Below are 21,835 nucleotides of genomic sequence, written 5' to 3'. Positions count from 1 at the left end.
ATTCAAGAGGTTGTCTGATAGTAATACTCACGAGATGTGGCTCCATGAATGCAAAAGTCCCACCCTGTGCAGTAAAAATAAGTAGTTACAGCTTGCCACCACTTCCCCATTTACCCCCTTCATTGATGTTTCTATATGTCATTGTTTTTCTTACAATTTCAATCTTCCAAAACATTTTATTCTCCCTAAAGTTTACTGTACTAATTCACTCTAGCTCTCATTCGCACAACCTCTTTTTCAGTCCCTGCACCTTCCTCTTGACTTCCTGCCAATTTCTCTTGTACATATCTCAATCACAAGCATTCTTCCTTTGTAAGTACCACCCATACTTACCACGATATATACTTTTAAGCTTTTTCTAGGCTTCTATAGTGTTTTGACTTTGAAACAGAGCATTCCAGTCCTTTTAAAATTATACTTTATTCTCTTGTAGTCAGAATTGAAGTAACTGCTTTTCTAGCTGATCAACATTAATTTGTTTGTATCCAACTCAATAATCAAATACAATCACTCCATGGTCACTACATCATGGTGGACTTTCAATGCTTAAATTTTCTACACTGAGTATCTTTAGTTATGACTAGATCTAGCGTGCTTGGCTGATCTAATCCTCTATATCTTGTTATATCCATAATATGTAGTTAAAAAATTTTCATCTAATTTTTCCAGAAAACGTTGTGAGTATCTTTTAGATGCTGTGTGATCAGTCCGATTCATATCTTGCATATTGAAGTCAACAACAATTCTGGGCTTTTTCTCTAATCTGTCTGCATCCTCTCATCATTTATATTGCAGGTTTGTGACCTTTTGTATACCAGGCCAAATAAAATCTTAGTACTTCAATATATCTCATTTTATTTGCAACTTTATTTTGTCACCCCACTAATCACTACCCTTTCTCACCAGCCCACCTCCCACCTTTTGCAGGCCACACACTTTTCTTGCACATACTAGCACTACTTCCCTAAATACTTCCCATTCTTCACCCACTCCCCTTGCTTAATTTACTCTCACCTTTTACACTTAAACTCTCATGGTACTTCATCCCACAAGTCTCTTTTCCAAGCTCACTATTTTACCATTCTCTTTGCACATGCGATTTCCTCTTTTCCAAAATCTCTACAAATCTTCGACTTCTGCCTCCACCTAGTAATGATCATACTTCCCATTAGCTACCCCTCAAATTCAAATGTGGCTTGGTGCAACACATTATTTTGGGACATAAATGTGGCCAGGCAAAATATGGGTGACTGTGATATGTGATACTGTTTCAAGCTGTGCTGTTTGCAGCTTGTGATACTTATGGGTATGATATGGAGTCGTACATCAGCTGGGAATTCAAATAAGGGTGTAAAGGTTTAGGGCCACAAACATCAGCTCAGTACGGAGCACTACAATCAGTCACTGGGAACAGTGAGTTATATTTCCATGCTTGGAGAAATCAATCTGATGAGAGCAGTCAGGCAAAATAGTTTCTCTTTTAATCTTAGGCTATAAATCATTCCTTTTCATTTAAATTACTTAAACAACTTAAATTACTTGTTAGCCCCAGCGTCCCCACTACTCCTAAAATCTAAACTCCTACACAAGTTATATCTGCTCTAGGGTCTGGAGAATTCGGGGACAGGTACCAGGGTCTTGTGGCGGTCCTTTACCTAAGAATCCTTATGCACTGCATCATCACGGATACATAAGGTCAACACCCATATGCCACTTAGTTGGCTACCCTTCATTTAGCCATTAATTCACTTACTATGATATTTTTCTAAGGTTTAAGAGGCTTTGCCTACCTTGCTTTATCTTCTCTCAACAATAATAACACGGTAAAAAATCTTCTCTATACTACACCTGTGGCTTGGCCACTAAGAAGCCTTCCTCTCGTCAGCTGATCTAACTCAGGCAATGTGGCCACCTCGTCAACCACAGAATGTAAACAAATCTTTCACGCCAAATTTATAGCCAGACTAAGAGATAACAAGATAAATATTATTAAATAGCTGAAAATGAAAAATATATGAACTTTATATATATATATATATATATATATATATATATATATATATATCTTTTTTTCATACTATTCGCCATTTCCCGCATTAGCGAGGTAGCGTTAAGAACAGAGGACTGGGCCTTTGAGGGAATATCCTCACACGGCCCCCTTCTCTGTTCCTTCTTTTGGAAAATTTAAAAAAAAAAATGAGAGGGGAGGATTTCCAGCCCCCGCTCCCTTCCCTTTTAGTCGCCTTCTACGACATGTAGGGAATACGTGGGAAGTATTCTTTCTCCCCTTTATACATCTATCTACTTATTCACTTTGCCCTGTCGCCGTCTCCCGCGCCAGCGAGGTAGCACAAGGAAACAGACGAAAAATGGCCCAACCCATCCACATACACACGTATATACATACACGTCCACACACAGCACATATACATACCTATATATATATATATATATATATATATATATATATATATATATATATATATATATATATATATATATATATATATACCTATATATATATATACATGTTTCCATCCGCTGCCAGATCCACTCCCAGATATCTAAAACACTTCACTTCCTCCAGTTTTTCTCCATTCAAACTCACCTCCCAATTGACTTGACCCTCAACCCTACTGTACCTAATAACCTTACTCTTATTCACATTTACTCTTAACTTTCTTCTTTCACACACTTTACCAAACTCAGTCACCAGCTTCTGCAGTTTCTCACATGAATCAGCCACCAGCGCTGTATCATCAGAGAACAACAACTGACTCACTTCCCAAGCTCTCTCATCCCCAACAGACTTCATACTTGCCCCTCTTTCCAAAACTCTTGCATTCACCTCCCTAACAACCCCATCCATAAACAAATTAAACAACCATGGAGACATCACACACCCCTGCCGCAAACCTACATTCACTGAGAACCAATCACTTTCCTCTCTTCCTACACGTACACATGCCTTACATACTCGATAAAAACTTTTCACTGCTTCTAACAACTTGCCTCCCACACCATATATTCTTAATACCTTCCACAGAGCATCTTTATCAACTCTATCATATGCCTTCTCCAGATCCATAAATGCTATATACAAATCCATTTGCTTTTCTAAGTATTTCTCGCATACATTCTTCAAAGCAAACACCTGATCCACACATCCTCTACCACTTCTGAAACCACACTGCTCTTCCCCAATCTGATGCTCTGTACATGCCTTCACCCTCTCAATCAATACCCTCCCATATAATTTACCAGGAATACTCAACAAACTTATATCTCTGTAATTTGAGCACTCACTCTTATCCCCTTTGCCTTTGTACAATGGCACTATGCACGCATTCCGCCAATCCTCAGGCACCTTACCATGAGTCATACATACATTAAATAACCTTACCAACCAGTCAATAATACAGTCACCCCCCCCCCTTTTTTTTAATAAATTCCACTGCAATACCATCCAAATCTGCTGCCTTGCCGGCTTTCATCTTCCGCAAAGCTTTTACTACCTCTTCTCTGTTTACCAAATCATTTTCTCTAACCCTCTCACTTTTCACACCACCTCGACCAAAACACCCTATATCTGCCACTCTATCATCAAACACATTCAACAGACCTTCAAAATACTCACTCTATCTCTTTCTCACATCACCACTACTTGTTATCACCTCCCCATTTGCGCCCTTCACTGAAGTTCCCATTTGCTCCCTTGTCTGTGAATGTTGGGGTGAAGAGGGTGGTGAGAGTAAGTGAGCTTGGGAAGGAGACTTGTGTGAGGAAGTACCAGGAGAGACTGAGTACAGAATGGAAAAAGGTGAGAACAATGGAAGTAAGGGGAGTGGGGGAGGAATGGGATGTATTTAGGGAATCAGTGATGGATTGCGCAAAAGATGCTTGTGGCATGAGAAGAGTGGGAGGTGGGTTGATTAGAAAGGGTAGTGAGTGGTGGGATGAAGAAGTAAGATTATTAGTGAAAGAGAAGAGTGAGGCATTTGGACGATTTTTGCAGGGAAAAAATGCAAATGAGTGGGAGATGTATAAAAGAAAGAGACAGGAGGTCAAGAGAAAGGTGCAAGAGGTGAAAAAGAGGGCAAATGAGAGTTGGGGTGAGAGAGTATCATTAAATTTTAGGGAAAATAAAAAGATATATATATATATATATATATATATATATATATATATATATATATATATATATATATATATATATATATATATATGAAAAGATCACAGTTTTGCGCATGATCAAGCATATTTCTGAGTCCACGGGGAAAATGAAACACAAGTTCTTTTAGATTACGATATATGGCTGATTTGGCACAGTCCAGAGTGTCTCATTAGCTTCTCAAAATAAGTTTATTCTTGATCATTTGGCCGTTTTTGGAAGACTGCAAATCATCGGAGCTATTTTTTTTTTTTTTACATATTACTTTCTTCAGAACTTACTCGATAAATGACATATTGTTTATCAGTGCCTTTTAGGATCTGGGCCTTCAACAGAAATTTGTCCTTTCTTCTGTTTGTTCTTTGCTGTAATATATCTTTTAGGATGTATGTGGTTGTAATTCCTTATTTAGAATCGTTTAAGTTCTTATGACTCTCGGTATAATTCCACCTGATTAACTTTCATATTTATATTCTTTACGGTTTTCCTCCTAAAATGGCTTCCTCTTCGTCCTGAAGAGGTCTGTGTCTTATAATGTCCTTCTTAAGTCTTTTGTTTTCCGTATTTCTCTGATTTCTTCTACTTCCATTGCCCGCACCCTGTCTTTTTATCTAAATAGCCAGGCTATTGATTTTCTCAATGTCTGGTAGTTTTTTTTAGGATTATCTAACCCACACTCTACGGTATATTCGGTAATGTGGCTACATATGGCCATTTGGCGCGATTGTTCCTCGCGGTCTAAAAATTTACTGCAAATTAATAAAGAAAATAGAAATTTTTCCCGTTATCAAAATGGTATGCTGAAAAATTACATATTTCGAAATTGTTTCCTCTGCAAATTCATATATATATGTGCGGTTACCGAGAGACGGTGTATTACTGCATGACGTCTCGTCACGCAACACGAAATTCACATTTTATAGTGTTGTCATCCACAGACTCAGTGTCAAAGTTTCCAGTTCACAATACAGTTCAATATTGCCAGTTGAATTAAATTAGTATCATACTCATGTATCAGTTTTACCTAAGGATAATAAAACTTTAAAACACATGCAAGTTAAATATCTAGATCTAGTTTTACGTCGATTAAGGTAAAATATTTTCTTCATGACTTAATCCTTACATTGACGATTTTGTGCACAAAGTGACGTCTGCCTTCCAACAATAAGAGACTTCTGCAGCATATTTGGATTCAAGAAACAAGACATCGACAGTTATGGCAGAAGAAGTGAGACAGAAGAAGAGAATATCCTTGAAGGAGACTTTCAACAAATATGTGCCTGAATTCAACGACGAAAATATTTTTAAGGCCCAGATTCTGGTGGCGGTGTTGATTGGTCTACTCACCGTAGGTTGGTATGATGTGATTTACTTATTTGACCGACACTTATCATCACACGACGACATTTAGCTCCTTGATACTTACCGATACCTCGTTCTCTGATGCTTACCGACAATTTGGCTCCTACTACTTTTTCCTTATAAATGCGTATATTCCCATGACACTGGTAAAATTTCACCATACGGTATATGAACTCTAAATTATTTTTCTTATACTTGATTACCGTTTCCTGCAATAGATTTAGCGCCAGGAAACAGACTAAGAAAGAACCACCCTCATATTATATGTATATATATATATATATATATATATATATATATTTTTTTTTTTTTTTGCTTTGTCGCTGTCTCCCGCGTTTGCGAGGTAGCGCAAGGAAACAGACGAAAGAAATGGCCCAACCCACCCCCATACACATGTATATACATACGTCCACACACGCAAATATACATACCTACACAGCTTTCCATGGTTTACCCCAGACGCTTTTCTTTTCTTTCTTTCGTACTATTCGCCATTTCCCGCGTTAGCGAGGTAGCGTTAAGAACAGAGGACTGGGCTTTTGAGGGTATATCCTCACCTGGCCCCCTTCTCTGTTCCTTCTTTTGGAAAATTGAAAAAAACGAGAGGGGCGGATTTCCAGCCACCCGCTCCCTCCCCTTTTAGTCGCCTTCTACGACACGTAGGGAATACGTAGGAAGTATTCTTTCTCCCCTATCCCCAGGGAATATATATATATATATATATATATATATATATATATATATATATATATATATATATATATATTCAAAGGCCCTGTTGATTAATGTGTAGTGCACGGTTCCTTCCATCCATAACTATGTCATCACATAAGTACCCTCATTGGTGAATTCCCTGTCGACCCATTTCCAACACCTTCTGACTAGAAACTGTCTCATTTGTGACCTGATCAAAGTTCTTCATAGGGGATGATGCGTGAACATCAAGGAAACTTTGTTCTGGTGCTGCTAAGGATTCACTAAGTTTCTGCAGTGCACTCAAAATTTCAACCTTTTGCTGTGTGTAAGAATCAAGACCAAGCTTGCTAATCTTATGGTCTCTCTCAATCTGGTATAGTTTTTCTCATAGCTGGTCTGGCTGCTTCTTTGCAAACATCTGAATAACTTCTGGTGTTTTGAAAGCTTGAGATATAGCTGCCTGAATAGCCAGCTGCATGGCACTGAAGGAATCAATCAGTGTCATATCACCACTGGTCATGCGAGACAGTGAAGATTGAAATTCATTCAACTGCTCAACAGTGTCTTTACGAACTTCTTCATACTCCTCTGGATCTAATTCTGCCTTGCACTCCTCAAGATCAGCTAATTGGACAAGTAATCGATCCAGTTGATCCTCCATCTGCTGCCGCAACTTTCGTATTTCAGATTTTCCTCGACTGACCATTTGCTTTGTCGCTGTCTCCCGCGTTAGCGAGGTAGCGCAAGGAAACAGACGAAAGAATGACCCAACCCACTCACATACACATATATATATACATATACGTCCACACACGCAAATATACATACCTATACATCTCAACGTATACATATATATACACACAGATGTATACATATATACACGTGTGCATAATTCATACTGTCTGCCTTTATTCATTCCCATCGCCACCCCGCCACACATGAAATAACAACCCCCTATGTAGATATTTTAATTCACCCAGCTTATCATACTGAAATGTAGCAACACAAGGTGGAATTTAGTGGAATGCATAAGTAGTAACAGAAAGTATGCTTTTCTTGACTTTGCATTATTACATGTATTACAGCTTTATTTGGATTGTATACTGACATACAAACAAGTAGAATTTTATTATAGAGTCCGAACAAGTGATAGGTGTATGTTTTATGTCAGCCATCCATGGATGATCACTTTTCAGTTGTTCTTTCCCCCCTTTTCTTTTTTATTCAAGGCTTAGTTTTAGTAAGGACTTTTCTGTGATTGGAAAGTTTTGTTATAAAAAAGGTACTGCCATATGCAGTGTCTTTTTTAAGTTCTGTCAGTTCTGTATAGTACTATGGCTCTTTTTTTCTTTCTTTTAAACTTTTCGCCATTTCCCGCGTTAGCAAGGTAGCGTTAAGAACAGAGGACTGGGCCTTTTTTTGGAATATCCTCACCTGGCCCCCTCTGTTCCTTCTTTTGGAAGGTTCTATAAAGTATAATAATATGTTAATTATCATGCTTTACTGTAACATGTATGGTATCTCATTAAGTGGTATGATTAATTAGTCTTTGAACCTGACGATTCAATAATGCATTAAAATTTTTAATTAGCATTTATTTTTTATTTCAGTATTTTTGTGGCGTTTATTCCGAGCAACAAGCAAGCATCGGGGAGTACTACTAATGGGATTATGTGAATCTGGGAAGACACAGCTGTTTTCACAGTTATGCTATGGAATTGATGTCCTGTCTGTTACTTCCATTAAAGAATCCTCTGGGGAATATGTGGTTGGAAAGGTATGCACCTTAGTTAAGCTGTGTTTTATGATAAAGAATAAGACACAAGGAATTAAAGATAACACACCAAGACTACATGAATTACCTTAATTAACAAGAACCCTGGTAGAATGTCTTTCCATATCACAAGACATTTGGGTGTAGATACTGGTGTGTATACATTTTATAGGTGGTTCCCAAGAGTCTTGATGAACCTTTTAGACATAAGATCCATTATTTCACATTTCAGTCATATTGCTTTGAGGTCTGCTTTCAGATGTTCACCTTTTGAAACATATATGCATGTCAGACTATTAAAAGTATGTCTGTCTGTCTTTGGGATATGCCTCAATGTTTGAATGATGTGTAATGAATATCTGTTAATGATTTTTTCTTTAACCCCTTCACTGCTTCATTTTTCATATGATGCCACATAGAGCAGCTCTCACTGCTCCATGCATTATTTCATTTTGTCCATAACATTGTGATTTTTGCATAGAGGGGATGGAAATGATTGTACTGTGAAGGGGGTTAAAGATTGTCATCCCCAACAGAGTGCAGACCTACCACTCTCTCTAAGACCCATGTATTCATCTTTCTAACCACCCCACAGCTTAGCTGTTCAAGGGAAAAAGGAGGCATCATAACAGCCAGTCTTTGAGTAGCTGGTTTCCACTCAGAAGCTATGGAAAGCAGCAGCCAGATGTGTGCCATAGGTGCAGACCTTCACGGCGGGGACTTATTAGACAATCCTTTAGAACAATGGCCACAATGATATATATAGAATAGAAAGAGAAGTAACATCCTGGCATACAAAAGGTGATGTCGAAGAGAGGTGATGCTAGGAGAGCTAGTGAGACAGAAGGCTTTTGATTCTACTCCACATATATGTAAGCGGAATTTCATGCTTTAAAGAATAGAACCCCTATAAGTTTGAAACAGTTGCTCCGAAGAAAAAATAAGTATAGCAGCTATGCAACAGTGTCTGCTTTTAGGAAGCAGACTTGGTGATGTTGATTAATGTGGGGTTTCCATGGCAGAGTAGAGGATATGATTATGCCCAACATGTTTGTTTAGAAATTCTTTGATCTATTATCCTATTTCTTCTTTTATATTGCCAATTTCTTTTGTAACATTCCATAGCTTCCTTAATCAAATGGTTTTACAAAATCAAGCAGTGTCTATTCTTTTTGCGTCCATTAAACTTTCATATATCAATATAATGGACTTGTAGTTGTGTATGCTTACTTTTGTTTTAAACAAAACCATACTGTCCATCATTTGTGAATTTTTTAAATGAGATGTTCCATTAAGTTTTCTTCATTGATGTCTCAAATACTGTGATGATATGTGAAGTTAGGCTAACTAGTCTGTATTGTTTTGGTAGTAATTTGTATCCTCCTTTATGGAGAGGAGAAAAAGAAAGTTGAATTATGTTAAGTGGTATCATCAGCATAGGAATGAATAGGGTTAGATGTAGAAGAATAGCAGATCATTTATTCATTTATTGAGAGAGAGAGAGAGAGAGAGAGAGAGAGAGAGAGAGAGAGAGAGAGAGAGAGAGGACAGAACCATGAGGATCACCACTATTGTTAGGAGAGGAGGAGGAATGGCCGGAGAGAAAACTATGTGTTAGAGAACAGAGAGAAGCTGTGAGAGTAAAGAAAGGGTATTTAGAAAGTAAAGTCTTATCCACACCTTCAGATGCTTTGGGAATGTTGAGAGCAACAACAAAAGTTTCACTGAAATCCCTGAGAGAAGAGAATCGGAGGTGAGTCACAAAGGAGAGTAGATCACCAATATGCTAAACATTGCAAAATCCATATTAGTGATCTGAAAGAAGGGACTGGGATACTGTGTGTTTAAGAAAGCAAGAGTTTCAAAGACTTTGAAGATAGCAGAAAGAGCAATGGGGTGATAGTTGGAGGGGTCAGAGTGGACTCCTTTCTTAGGGATGGGTTGCACCAAGGCATGCTTCCAAGCCGAAAGGAAGGTCTGGGTTTGTAGACAGGCAAAATAGGGGAGCAAGGATTGGTGTTGGCTCGGAGGGACATTTCCTTAGAACTTAAGTAGTGTACCTGGAAGACTGATTGCTTCTTAAATGTGTAATGTTAGGGAAGAAAGAAGGGAAACCTAGGCACCTGTCGGTTTCTTTGAAATTGTAGCTACATCCTCTTGTAAAGGTGAATTTTAACTTTGGGATACCCATTGCAAATAAGGTAATTGAATTCTGCTTTAGATTATGAAATATATTGTCTTAATTTTTTTTTGACCCCACAGAAATCTTTAACTCTGTATGATCTTCCTGGTCATGAACGAATTCGTTATGCTGCATTTGAGAAAGTAAAGAAGCTAGCTCGTGGTATAATCTTTGTCCTCGACTCTTCCACCGTTCAAAAGGATGTCCGGGATGTAGCAGAGTAAGGCCAATGTCACAGTCATGTTTTTGTTTACGCTTAGATATCAAGGTTAGATGGCCTCTACTAGATGAGACATTTCCCATTGATAAAGATGGGTGGTTCAAATTAACATACCAATCACTTTGTTTATATGTATTGTGTCATTCCTTTTCAGAGAAAAAAGTGGTTCATGTAGAATTTTTTGCTCCCTTTCTTTTTATTATTAAGCAATCAAAAACAACTGAAAGCTGAAGACCCAGGGCTAATTGAAGAATCCTACAAGTAGGCTTCTTTCACATAAGTGAAATACTACTTTAAGGTATATCTGTCACAGACATGAAGTTAAAGAAAATAGGTTTAGGTGTCACATGAATGTCTGCAGAACAACAATTTACAGATTTCACTTACGTAGCATGGGATGTTTTCTCTAAGAGGAAAAGGCCGTGGAAATCAAGTGTGTGCAAAATGAACCTTCTGTCTCTTTTGTAAAAGAGAGATTTTTTTTATTTTTTTTTTACGAGTTGAGACCATTTCTCCATGGCCATCCCCTTGATGGGAGTTTCTGGAGGGCACTGACATTGGAGATAAATAGATAGACTGACAGCATTGTGACATAAGGGGAAGCATGATCTATCAGTGGACTGGACCAGGGCATGTAGAGTAATCATGGGGAACCATGGAGTAGTTTGTTGGTCCTGGCTGTAGATGAGTCTCTGATTTTGGTACTGCAGACTATACGTGACAACACAGATTGGATGTGTGTGTGCAAATGAGGCCATTGTTTGTTTGTTTGTTTGAGATACTACCTTACTTTGGTGGAAAAGGCAGTTTGATTTCAAAAATAAACTATTTTTGCTCAAGGTATCTGTATTTTAAGCAATGCACATTTTGAATTATTAGGATGAGATGTTTTAATTTTCTTCATAAGTAAGTATATAGTAAGTATTGCACATTGTTTTTGATGTATTATTAAGTGTTTTATGCAGTGATACACATGGGCATAGAGCTAACACACTGCAACAGCCACATGAGAGTTCTGCCAAATGTCACATTGTATGCTTTGAAGATGAGCAGAGGGACAATTTTCCTGTTTCTGACTGTCATTTTTCATATTTATTGAACACTTCAAAGACCATGACAGTGTTACAGTAGCCAAATCAAAAGAAATTGGCAAGTAAAGAAACAAAACAAATTTTCAAAAAATTTGAAGTACAGATAGATTGATAAAAGATTTTAACTGGTTAAGAAATAAAAGACCAGTAGAACTCAGCTGCACTCAGGCTTAATTGGCTTTGTCTTTTGGGTTTGGCTGAACCCAGGATTTTTGCTGTTCAAGTCCGAGTGAAGTATCTCTGTACAGAGTGAATTTTGGTGTTAAAAAGATGACCATCTAAGCAGACTAGTGTGTAGTGAGGAAATGGTGTATAAGAATTTTTTATGAATTTGATGAACAAAGAAGTAAATGAGTAAACCAACAGGGTATAGTTTTAATTTATTTGCATTTTGCATTTCTTTATCTTGGCATTAATATCTTTATATGTTGATGCATTCTAGGTTCCTGTACAGTACTTTGTGTGATGGTATTATCCAGAGTGGAGTATCCAAGGTGTTGGTGGTTTGCAACAAGCAAGACCTTAAACTGGCCAGGGCAGCACCACTTATCCAGAAGACACTTGAAAAGGAAATGTATGTTAAGTGATGAGGTTATTGGACCTAAAATACTTCAGTTTTCTTTTGATACTTTTTATAATGATAGGTATAAAAAAGGAAGAGAGAACTTCATCCTTTTAACTAATTTGAAGATTAGCATCTCAGGTGAGAAAAATATTTGTTACATAGACCATGACTTGACAGTTAGTGGTTCATATTATATCTTAGTTGATATTTTCAGATTTTAATGCTTAGGGTGAAGATGATGCTGAGGGTATGTCAGTTAAATGATTGGTGTGTTGAAAGTCATTTGCTCTTTTTGTGGATTGGCTTTTTCAAGATCAAAATCTTGTAACTGAACACACTGTCACTCATTCCCTAAGTCCTCTTACAAATATTATGTTTCTGTTTCTTTATCTCTTGCATCACAGTACATGTACATATGGTCCCTTATATCAATCTTATGTACAGCCATGTTACATCTGTATTAACTTGGTTTGCATGTGGCACTTATGGAAAAATTTGCTTAGGAGGCTGTAAACCTTGGTACATAATACTGTTGTCCAACATCCATCAGTAAACATTTGGTAATGGATTGCTGTTATGTATGGTGCAGGAGCCATTTACCATAACTTTTTTATTATTACATGTGTTGCCTTCAGTCTGAAACGTGGAATGATACAATGTAAGACCCGGAAAAAGCATTCATTTTAATCCACTGATGTGTAAAGTATAGCTACAGTTTTGACTGCTTGATGTTTAGTTATTTTACTTGGATAGTTGCAGTACTGTATTGACCAAACACCTTTTCGATGAAATTATTAGCCTTCAGACTTGCATGACTGAGAGTTATTTGACTCATAGTTGCTTACTGTTTTATACATGTCTTAATAATCTCCTAATATTCTGGATTTGTTTTTCACCTCTTGTCTGCTTTGCTGTAAATACATAATCTGGCCCCCAATGGGTTCGTCTGATCACACTCTCATAAATGTATCTATTCTAACATGTTTTAATACTCTCCTAATATTATGGATTTATTTTTCACCTCTAGTCCATCTCGCTGTATATACATAATCTGGCCCCCAGTCGGTTCATCCGATCACACTTTCATAAATGTATCTATTCTGTCAGCACCTCCCCTTCCAGCAGTCCCTCCTAAGATTAAATACGGGCACCTGAAAAAAGCTTACTGGATTAACATATGTAACTTCTTTTCTGACTTTTCTTTGGTAAATTGATGTCTCTTTATGTGGTGATGCTTCTGTCTCTGCCAAACACATAGCAAGGGTTACTGTTGTGGGAATAGAAGCATTTATCCCCTCATCTTCCAAGACTACTTCATCCGATCCATAGTTCAACCGTTCCTGTTCTGAGGCCATTCTGACAAGGGATCAGTCTTGGAAAAACTCTCCTTTTCTGTGGCTTCCATTCAGCTTTTATCACTGCCCCTGATCGATGCAATCATGGTATCTGCGAGGTAAAGCATTCCTTTATTCAAAGAAAGTGTAATAACCTCTTCTCATCATCCAATGATAGGTCTTTCTGTTCTCTAGCTAAGTGCATCTTTAACAACTTCTGTCACCCTACCTTTCCTTCTATTTTCCGTTTGACGGTACTATAGCTGTCTCTCCCATTGACAAAGCGACTCTCTTTGGTTCTTGTTTCTCCTTTAATTCCACCTTGGATGACTAACATTCCTTCACCCTGTGATGCTTCTCTTACTAATCCTATGCCTCTTCCTGTAATCTCTTTGCAGACTGTCCAGAAAGCACTTCTTTCTCTGGACACAAGCAAGGCTTATGGTCCTGATGGCATCCATGCCCTATATTCTGAAAGAGTGTGCCTCTGAACTTGCACCTGTGCTTGCTCATCTGTTCCGTTTCAGTTTAAAAACCAAAACTTTTCCTTCTCCTTCGAAACTGTCTTTGACACATCCCATCCCTAAGGAGGGTGGCCATTCTCACCCCTCTAACTATCGTCCTATTGCTTTGACATATACTATTTCTAAAGTTTTGAGCCCCTCCTCAACTCTGATATTGTTAAACACCTTGAAAATGACAGTCTTCTCTCTTATCACCTGTATGGCATCTGTAAGGCGAGATCTATTGGTGTCTGGTCATTGTCCCTGAAAAATTTTGGGGAGTCTTATTTAGTTGCCCTTGACATATCTAAGGCTTTTGACAGGGTGTGGCATTGGGGTCTCATCTCTTAAGCTCCCCTTTTTTGTCTTTCTTCCCTCACTTTGCTCCTTCATATCTAGCTTCCTCTCTGGCTGATGCATCTCTGTGGTTGTTGATTGATCAACCTTCCCCCTTTTCTCCATCATCAGTGGTGTCCCTCAAGGTTCTGTCCTGTTCCCTACACTTTTTCTCCTTTTTTTTCAATGATTTCCTCTCCACAAATAATCTGATGCGCTCGTACGCTGATGACTCAACACTGCATTCATTAACATCCTTCAATTCTGTTCCCACCTCTCTCACTCGATCTGCATCTTGTCTTGGCACAGCTTCCTCAGTGAACTCAGACTTGGACAGGATATCTCAGTGGGGTAAACAAAATCTTGTGAAGTTTAATGCCTCAAAAGACTCAATTTCTACCCATCTCTCTGTCAAAAACTCCTCACAACTCTTGTTTCTCCTTTGACAGTTCTGTAATTCCACCTCTTGATTTGAACATACTTGTTATTACAGTCACATCCACTCTTTCTTGGAAACCCTTTATTTTGGGAATAGATAAGTTTACTAAGAAACTGGGTGTCCTGTTGAAAATTCCCTTCTGAACAGTTGCTCCATTTATAGAAGGGATTGATTCATCTTTGTATGGAGTACTACTCTCACATTTGGAGTGGTTCTAGCTGAATATCCTTACATGACAGAGATGAGTCGAAAGTGATCTGACTTATGAATTGTCCCAGGCTAACTTTCAAACTGAACCTTTTAACCCTCTGCCGCAATGTTGGTTCACTTTCCCTCTTCTGTAGATATTACTTTGGTTTTTACTTCCACCACTAGCTAGACCATGTAAAACTCAGCAAGATGCTGTGTCACAGTTATTGTGTGGCCATCGGCAACTCAATAGTGGGCCATTTTGATACCTGCTTCTTTCCTTACACATTGAAGCTTTGTAACTCTCTATGTCTCATGTCTTTCCTAGTAACTATGATCCGGCACATTTCAAAAGACAGGTCTTTCACTTTTTCAGAAATTTGTAAATACTTTCCCTTGTCTTTTCTTTTTCCATTTCATGATGCTCTCTATATTTCAATTAAGGTCCAGCCTTGATGTGGACTTTTGTCCGTGACTGGAGCCTTCCGCATAAATAATGTTTTATTTAAAGAGCTGTATGATATCTGAAGAGGATTATTGCTCTAATCTTTGATTTGTTGCAATTTTTGTAGTTTTATGAATTTCCTATATCAGAAGGAAGGTCATCCTTAAACATTTTTATTGCTGATTTTCTCCACACCGTCAGGTACTGAAGACTAAAGAGGAGAGCTGGAAATTTTCTGCAGAGTTTTGCATTTTCTGTCATCTGAGTGTAGTTGCAACTTGCTTTTAGTAAGCAGTGAATTGATTACATGAATAAGGCTGCCATAACAAGTGTATTCAAAGAAGAAAGTAGAAATATAGAATTGAGAAGTGGTGGAAAAAGGTAGAAATACAGTGAAAAAAAGGAAGAAGTGAAGAGCTAGTGTCAGTATCTGAAGGATTTTGTTTAGTTTGGGAAAAGACCACAAACTGGGATCACTCTGTAACTGTGGTGTGGAATATCATAAATTTCTTTTAACCATTTAATGTAAGGTTCTCATAATCAATTGTGTTGATGAATTTTAGGAAATATGTAGCATTATGAAAGGATGAATGGCATGTGTCTTAATGTGTTTAATAACTTTCCAGGAACTTGTTGCGAGTGACACGTGCCAGTCAGTTGCAGTCGGTAGGTGAAGGCAGCAACAACAACAACTTCTTAGGACGTCAGGGACATGACTTTGAGTTCAGTCACCTTACACCTATGAAAGTGGAAATTGTTGAGGCTACAGCTAAGGGTGGTGACAACTTAGTACCTGTCACATCTTGGTTACAGCAGCTGGCTTGATAAAACAGCAGATTATGATTACTGAATGACTCCCAAGTACTTACTTCTTCAGACATGTTGAAACATGTCTAACAGCTCAGGTGCTACTATCTGTAATTTATGATTGTTATTTGAAAATGAAGAGGATGATAGAATACAAAATATAAAAATTGAGTAAATTTTAAGAGAAACGTGTGTGAAATTTCCATTATTGTTATGGCTTTAATAAGTATGAAGCCTCTATTCTTTTATAAACATACTCTTTCTCTCTGATCTTCCAGTTGATATTTAATGTACCTTCTGTTCAAGGAAGTGAACATCTACTTTTATTGATGTGGGAGTCCATGCATTCTTGTTTGAATCCTTCTCTCTCTGTAATGGTTAACTCCATGTCCGTTTACATAGGATGGATCAAGTGTATGATCATGAGTATTATTCTGGGTAATAATTTTCCAGAGGTTGTACTTGCATCCTGAATCCTTCAGGTTGGAAGAGGGCAGGGATGCCCATCTCCTAGTTGAAATCTGTAACAATAAACATGCACTATAGTAAAATACTCTATGAATAAATGCCTTTTTAGGTGAGGCCTGATGAGTGCAAGCTTATTTAAGGACTTGATCAAGTGTTAGAGACCATAATAATCTTATGATTGCATATTAGATGCTGAGGAATTGTTAAATCATTTAATTTTCCTTGAGTTTTATGTCCAGTTGCTACTTGCAGTGTATGCTGGAAATTCTGTGCATGTGTAATTAAAGATTTGTTCTGTGTGGGGAGGGAGCTTTATACACATGGGGCCCCATCTCATGAACATTTTCTACTGTCATACAACTTGCTCAGTGTCTGTATTTTGTTCACATTGCATTCATCGATTTTAATTTGTTCGTCCATCTCTCTTATTCTATAGAAATATGCTTCACTGTCTTTGCCATATCTATACTTCCTTGCTATTACATGTACACCTCAGGGCAGAACAGATGAGATCTGAATTTTTTTAGTTTGCTTTGTTACCACAACTCTTTCAGTATCAGGTGCTTTCCCTGATATGATCCTTAAATTCCAGCCCTTTGCCATATTCTGGTAATCCATCTGCACTTGTATACATTACTTTCAGTTTAGCATTACCATCACCTAAGATTCCTAATGTTTCTGTGGAGTTGGTGGAAGTATCCCAGCCTCTTGCCTCATTTGGTGTCTCCTGTTTTTCTTGGTGTATTCTTTGTTTTTTTCCTCTTTATTTGGTCTATCACATTTGATGAATGTGACTGAATCCCACTTTGTTTTTATTTTTATCCTGTCCATGTACCTCTTGGTTAGATAACTAATGCAAATGTAACCATAACTGTTTGTACCCTTATGTCTTGATTGAGATCAGTAATTTTCCTTTTTCCATAAAATTTGATTTCAAAGAGCATTTTTTCCCCCCTCTTTATCTGTTGCATTTTATGTAGTCCAAAAATAATGATTCATATTAATCATCCTCCCAATTTACTAATCATTCTAAATTTAGTGCCACTCGCTAAGTCCTTCAGTATTGATTTGTCATCCTCATTATCTCTGACTTTCTCTGTAACCTACCTATTTGATAATGAGCATTGATCCTGTATGCTCTCATCTTTTGAATACTTTTAATATACCTGTTTACAAATTTTCCTGTCTCTACATATGCATATTATTCTTTTTGCTGCTTCACTTGCTGTCCTGTGTAATTCTGTTTCAGTTTCCTCAAATCTCCATCTCACTGCAAAAGTCTTCATGCTATGAGTCTGCTGACTTACTCCAGAAATTGCTTATGGTCTTCCTTCCCTACTATTTTCAGGTTTATGTACTCCTTGTTATGGTCATTTCTTATTGCTCATCATCCCCTGAGACACCTGGAATAGATCCCTCTGATATTTTTTTGCTCTTTATTCATTGCCCCTGCTTGACTTTGGCTATGTACTTTCTGAATACCCCCACCTAATGTAAATCTGTGCACAATCATTGACTAGATTCTTTAATTCCTGAGTTCCTGTCTCATTTGATGACACCCTTCATGTTTGCATGTATGCTTCCTTGGATTCATTGATTTCCTCTCATGACTGTGATAACTTCTAATCCTGTATCTTTTTAATTCCCACTAATTTTACTAGCATTATGGTCTGGTATGAATTGTCCTTAATTTCACAATTGCTTATCTCTGACCTTTTTAAGATTTACACAGCCTTCATCCCCCTTTATTTCTTGTTTGCTGTTACATTCTATTCAAGTATTACTTCCATAAAAACTCTTTACTCTTCTAATGTCAGTTATTCACACTTATTCCTGGTTGGATATTCTTGTGAACAGTTCATAAAAACTAATTTGCTGACCTTAGCAACAGATGTACCTGCTTCCACTCTTATTATGAGCCTCCATTTGCCATAGTTAATTGATGTATAGAGGAGATTACATTCAGGGGTCCCATCATACTCTACTCTCACTCCCTCTCTACAAAATAGGCCTTGGATGATGCAGACCCTGGAAATACTGACAAATCAAGGCAGTATTGGATCTGCTGCTCTTAATGCTTGTATGTGTGTTTGTGGGACATGTTCTTTGAAAGCACGACACAAAAACTACATTTTCACTGTAGGCATCACTATGGAGGTGATACTGATTAAAGGGCACAGATCTACATGTTAATTAGAAGCAACTTTTTTGTAAGTGGTGTGTGCCATAACCCAGAAATGGTGATTGATCGAAAATTTCTATTCATAGCTCACATTAGGCTGCAACAAATATCATAGTGTACAATCTTTTCATGACTTTTTGCTTTCCACTTCACTTTTGGCAGGAAACTAGGTAACTTAAGTGCCTCCTGTTTTACCTATGTACATTCATATAACAACTGAGGCTTTTAGCTTTAGAACCAGGTACAGTAGGTGTTTATGAAGCTCCACTTGTGCAGCATCCTCAGCCAGAATTCATTGTTCAGAATATAATCTTAGGTCTGACTTTTGTAATACATTCTTCCTTTCATATTATGTGCCTCATCTGTTGCATCTTTACACAAGAACTTCTCTGCTTCCTTTATCAGGTTTATCATATCACCAAAGTTGGGAAGAAGAGGTTACAAGTGATAGAAAAGCTTCAAACCTCTATTTTCATTCATTTTATGTCTTGATTTAAGGCCTTTTAGATAACTGGTGGTCTAAGCTGAACTGATTAAGTGGGTTTTCTCTAGTATTGGTGTCATATTACAAAGAATACAGAGTTTACCACCATGACACTGCCAAAAATGTGCAAGTAGGCATGAGGACTTTGATAGAACCTGATATGCTCTTTTTAGGTTGCATCCTTGTCATAACCTTTCCAGTTTCCCCCTCATGTTATCCACATCACCAAAATGAGTTTTCAGGCTCTTCCATTTTTTTAGCCTTATGATATCTGAAAACAAATTCTGGTAGAAAGCCATTAGTCTAAATAGAATCTCTGCTATTGTTTTCATCTTTGCCAAAGACTTAAGTCTTATTACTTGTGGTGTCTTCTCTTTGTTTCTAGTGATATGAATATCTTAAAAAAGGCATCAGACAACACAAGAAAGGAAAAGTATGTTTTAAATCCTGGATGGAGCATTACCTCCTAGATAGGAGTACAGATGATTCTGTTGAAGCAAGTTGGTGTCAACTTCATTGTTTGTTTTTGTGAAACAACCAGTAACTTTCTTCTTAAGCTATGTATGGGTGTTATAAAGTTACTGACCTTACCAAAGAATGAAATTTCTTGGAGATACATTGTTGGATTATTCAGTGATAGGGTATGTGTTCTCTCATCATTCAATGTATTTTCCAGGGAAGATATCAGACTAAAGATCACGTCGTGTGAAAAATGGAACTCTGGCTAAAGTTGTGGCGAAGATTGAGCTCTATAAACATTTGCTTTACTTGGCCCCAAAGTTAGTTAAGAAACTAGAAATATGATGACTTCGAAGATCATGATCTGAATGCTAAGGATGATGAAGTGGATAATGATGTATATGTTCCTGAGGGACTAGGTAATTTGTCAGAGGACATGGGAAGTGTTAAAAATGCCTATGGGAGACAGCATAGAAAACACTGTCAGTCATTCCAGTTAACTTTGGTAGCTGTGTAAGCTACTGCTAGGAAAAAAGTTTGAAAAGTTGCTTTATAATGAAGGCAATGATATGGTTAATTATGAAGTAAAATTAGGAGACTTTCAAGCACTGTATGAATAAGGAAAGAATTACAGAACAGTAAAGATAGCAACTGCAAAATTTGGCCATCATAAACTTTCAATTGAGGCTGAAAAGGCATCTTTGTGGTATATGGAATGTCATCCTCAACAATTTGAAGTTCTAACTGGTTATTCTGCTTTTCTTCTTTAGTGATGAATAAATATACATGTAATTTTGTTACATTTTTAAGAATATATTTTTATTGACACGGATATCGTATTTTGGTTATCCTATTTAAGCATTGTTAATGTACATGAGTGTAGGAAGTTTGTCCAAGGAAATTAAGTGTGCCTACCCGCTTTCATTCCAGTGGGTTCAGAGCTTGGGACCTCAAGTTTGCAATACTGATTTCCATACAAGAAGCATGTATGAACTTGATCCATGCATGTAAATGGGAAAGGAGTTAAAAGATAATTCTTTTGTGTGTCCATGGATTTAAATGAATAATTTTTGATTTTCGGTTGAATAAAGTAAATTGCAATGATTGTTTTGGTTCCAAAAGTTTTATCTCTTCACATGTATGTACAATGCAATTAAATGTGATATGACAAGTTGCAGTTTTAATTGTAACAGGAGAATCATTAATTTCAAGTTTGTTTTCAGAGAATCCTCTCATATTTTCTAATTAACCATTCTTGTCAGTGTTTAGATTAAGTGAAGGAAAAAAATTGTTTGATCTTCATATTGTGTGTCAAATAGGAAAAGCAGGGTGCATATACAATCATAATTTTCATTTGCCTTTTTTTTTTTTTTTTACATTTTGTGGTAATTAACTTAGGGACTACATTATGGTGTGTGTCTGATGTAAATGAAGCATGTCCTATTTTCACTCAAGTAAACTTGTGCCAAATTTAAACTAAAAGAAAAAAATAAGAAGCATAGGGAAATCCATAATTACTCCATGGTTGCATATTCATGGATTAGGAAGGCCAACTGTTCACTTAGCAGCTAAGACAGATGTAAAGGTATATGAAAATTATGAAAGATACACACTTTGCTAGAATATGTAGAAACAGACCCAGGGATAGAACACTAGACAGATTTAGGTGACAGGCATGGAACAGCTGGCTTTGTGGTATAGTGGTCAGTATAGTTACCATTGAAGTAGGAGACAGGATCCATCCCAGGAATTTTATCTCGAGAAAAGTAATGCTTTAAACATAAGCAGTTAATGTGAATGGTTTAAATTAAGGATAAGGGTAAGTGTTTATATATATATATTATTTATTTATATATTTATTTTGCTTTGTCGCTGTCTCCCGCGTTTGCGAGGTAGCGCAAGGAAACAGACGAAAGAAATGGCCCAACCCACCCCCATACACAATGTATATACATACACGTCCACACACGCAAATATACATACCTAAACATCTCAATGTACACGTATATATACACACACAGACACATACATATATATACCCATGCACACACAATTCACACTGTCTGCCTTTATTCATTCCCATCGCCACCTCGCCACACATGGAATACCATCCCCCTCCCCCCTCATG

The 21,835-nt window shown here is 37.3% G+C and overlaps 2 protein-coding genes and 1 pseudogene across 2 annotated transcripts in view; 1 reads left to right on the top strand and 2 right to left on the bottom strand.

Moving 5' to 3' along the window:
- The window catches only part of LOC139749169 (elongation factor-like GTPase 1), a 125,355-nt gene extending 123,430 nt beyond the window's left edge, over positions 1-1,925 (bottom strand). Inside the window, exon 1 of the mRNA XM_071662825.1 lies at positions 1,849-1,925. The gene's annotated coding sequence lies outside the window, so the exon portion shown is untranslated. The remainder of the gene's footprint in view (positions 1-1,848) is intronic.
- Positions 1,926-5,289: 3,364 nt separating this feature from the next.
- On the top strand, positions 5,290-20,539 carry SrpRbeta (signal recognition particle receptor beta). Its single transcript, XM_071662824.1, has 5 exons — positions 5,290-5,523; positions 7,840-8,006; positions 10,266-10,405; positions 11,939-12,070; positions 15,934-20,539. Exons 1-5 carry the CDS (start codon positions 5,388-5,390, stop codon positions 16,130-16,132), a joined length of 774 nt encoding a protein of 257 aa, XP_071518925.1. The 5' UTR covers positions 5,290-5,387; the 3' UTR covers positions 16,133-20,539.
- Positions 6,367-7,260, bottom strand: LOC139749167 (protein LZIC pseudogene; annotated as a pseudogene).
- Positions 20,540-21,835: the final 1,296 nt, after the last annotated feature.

Source organism: Panulirus ornatus, chromosome 6, assembly GCF_036320965.1.
Source record: "Panulirus ornatus isolate Po-2019 chromosome 6, ASM3632096v1, whole genome shotgun sequence".
Taxonomy (NCBI): Eukaryota; Metazoa; Arthropoda; class Malacostraca; order Decapoda; family Palinuridae; genus Panulirus; species Panulirus ornatus.
Note: the sequence above shows the minus strand (reverse complement) of the source record. Positions and strands in the feature narration are given on the sequence as shown.

Excerpts from the sequence above, each read along its gene's own strand:
- SrpRbeta (XM_071662824.1), top strand. The coding sequence starts at position 5,388 with ATGGCAGAAGAAGTGAGACAGAAGAAGAGAATATCCTTGAAGGAGACT. Across the intron at positions 5,524-7,839 it reads GATTGGTCTACTCACCGTAG|TATTTTTGTGGCGTTTATTC; the intron begins GTTGGTATGATG and ends TTTTTATTTCAG. Across the intron at positions 10,406-11,938 it reads GATGTCCGGGATGTAGCAGA|GTTCCTGTACAGTACTTTGT; the intron begins GTAAGGCCAATG and ends GATGCATTCTAG.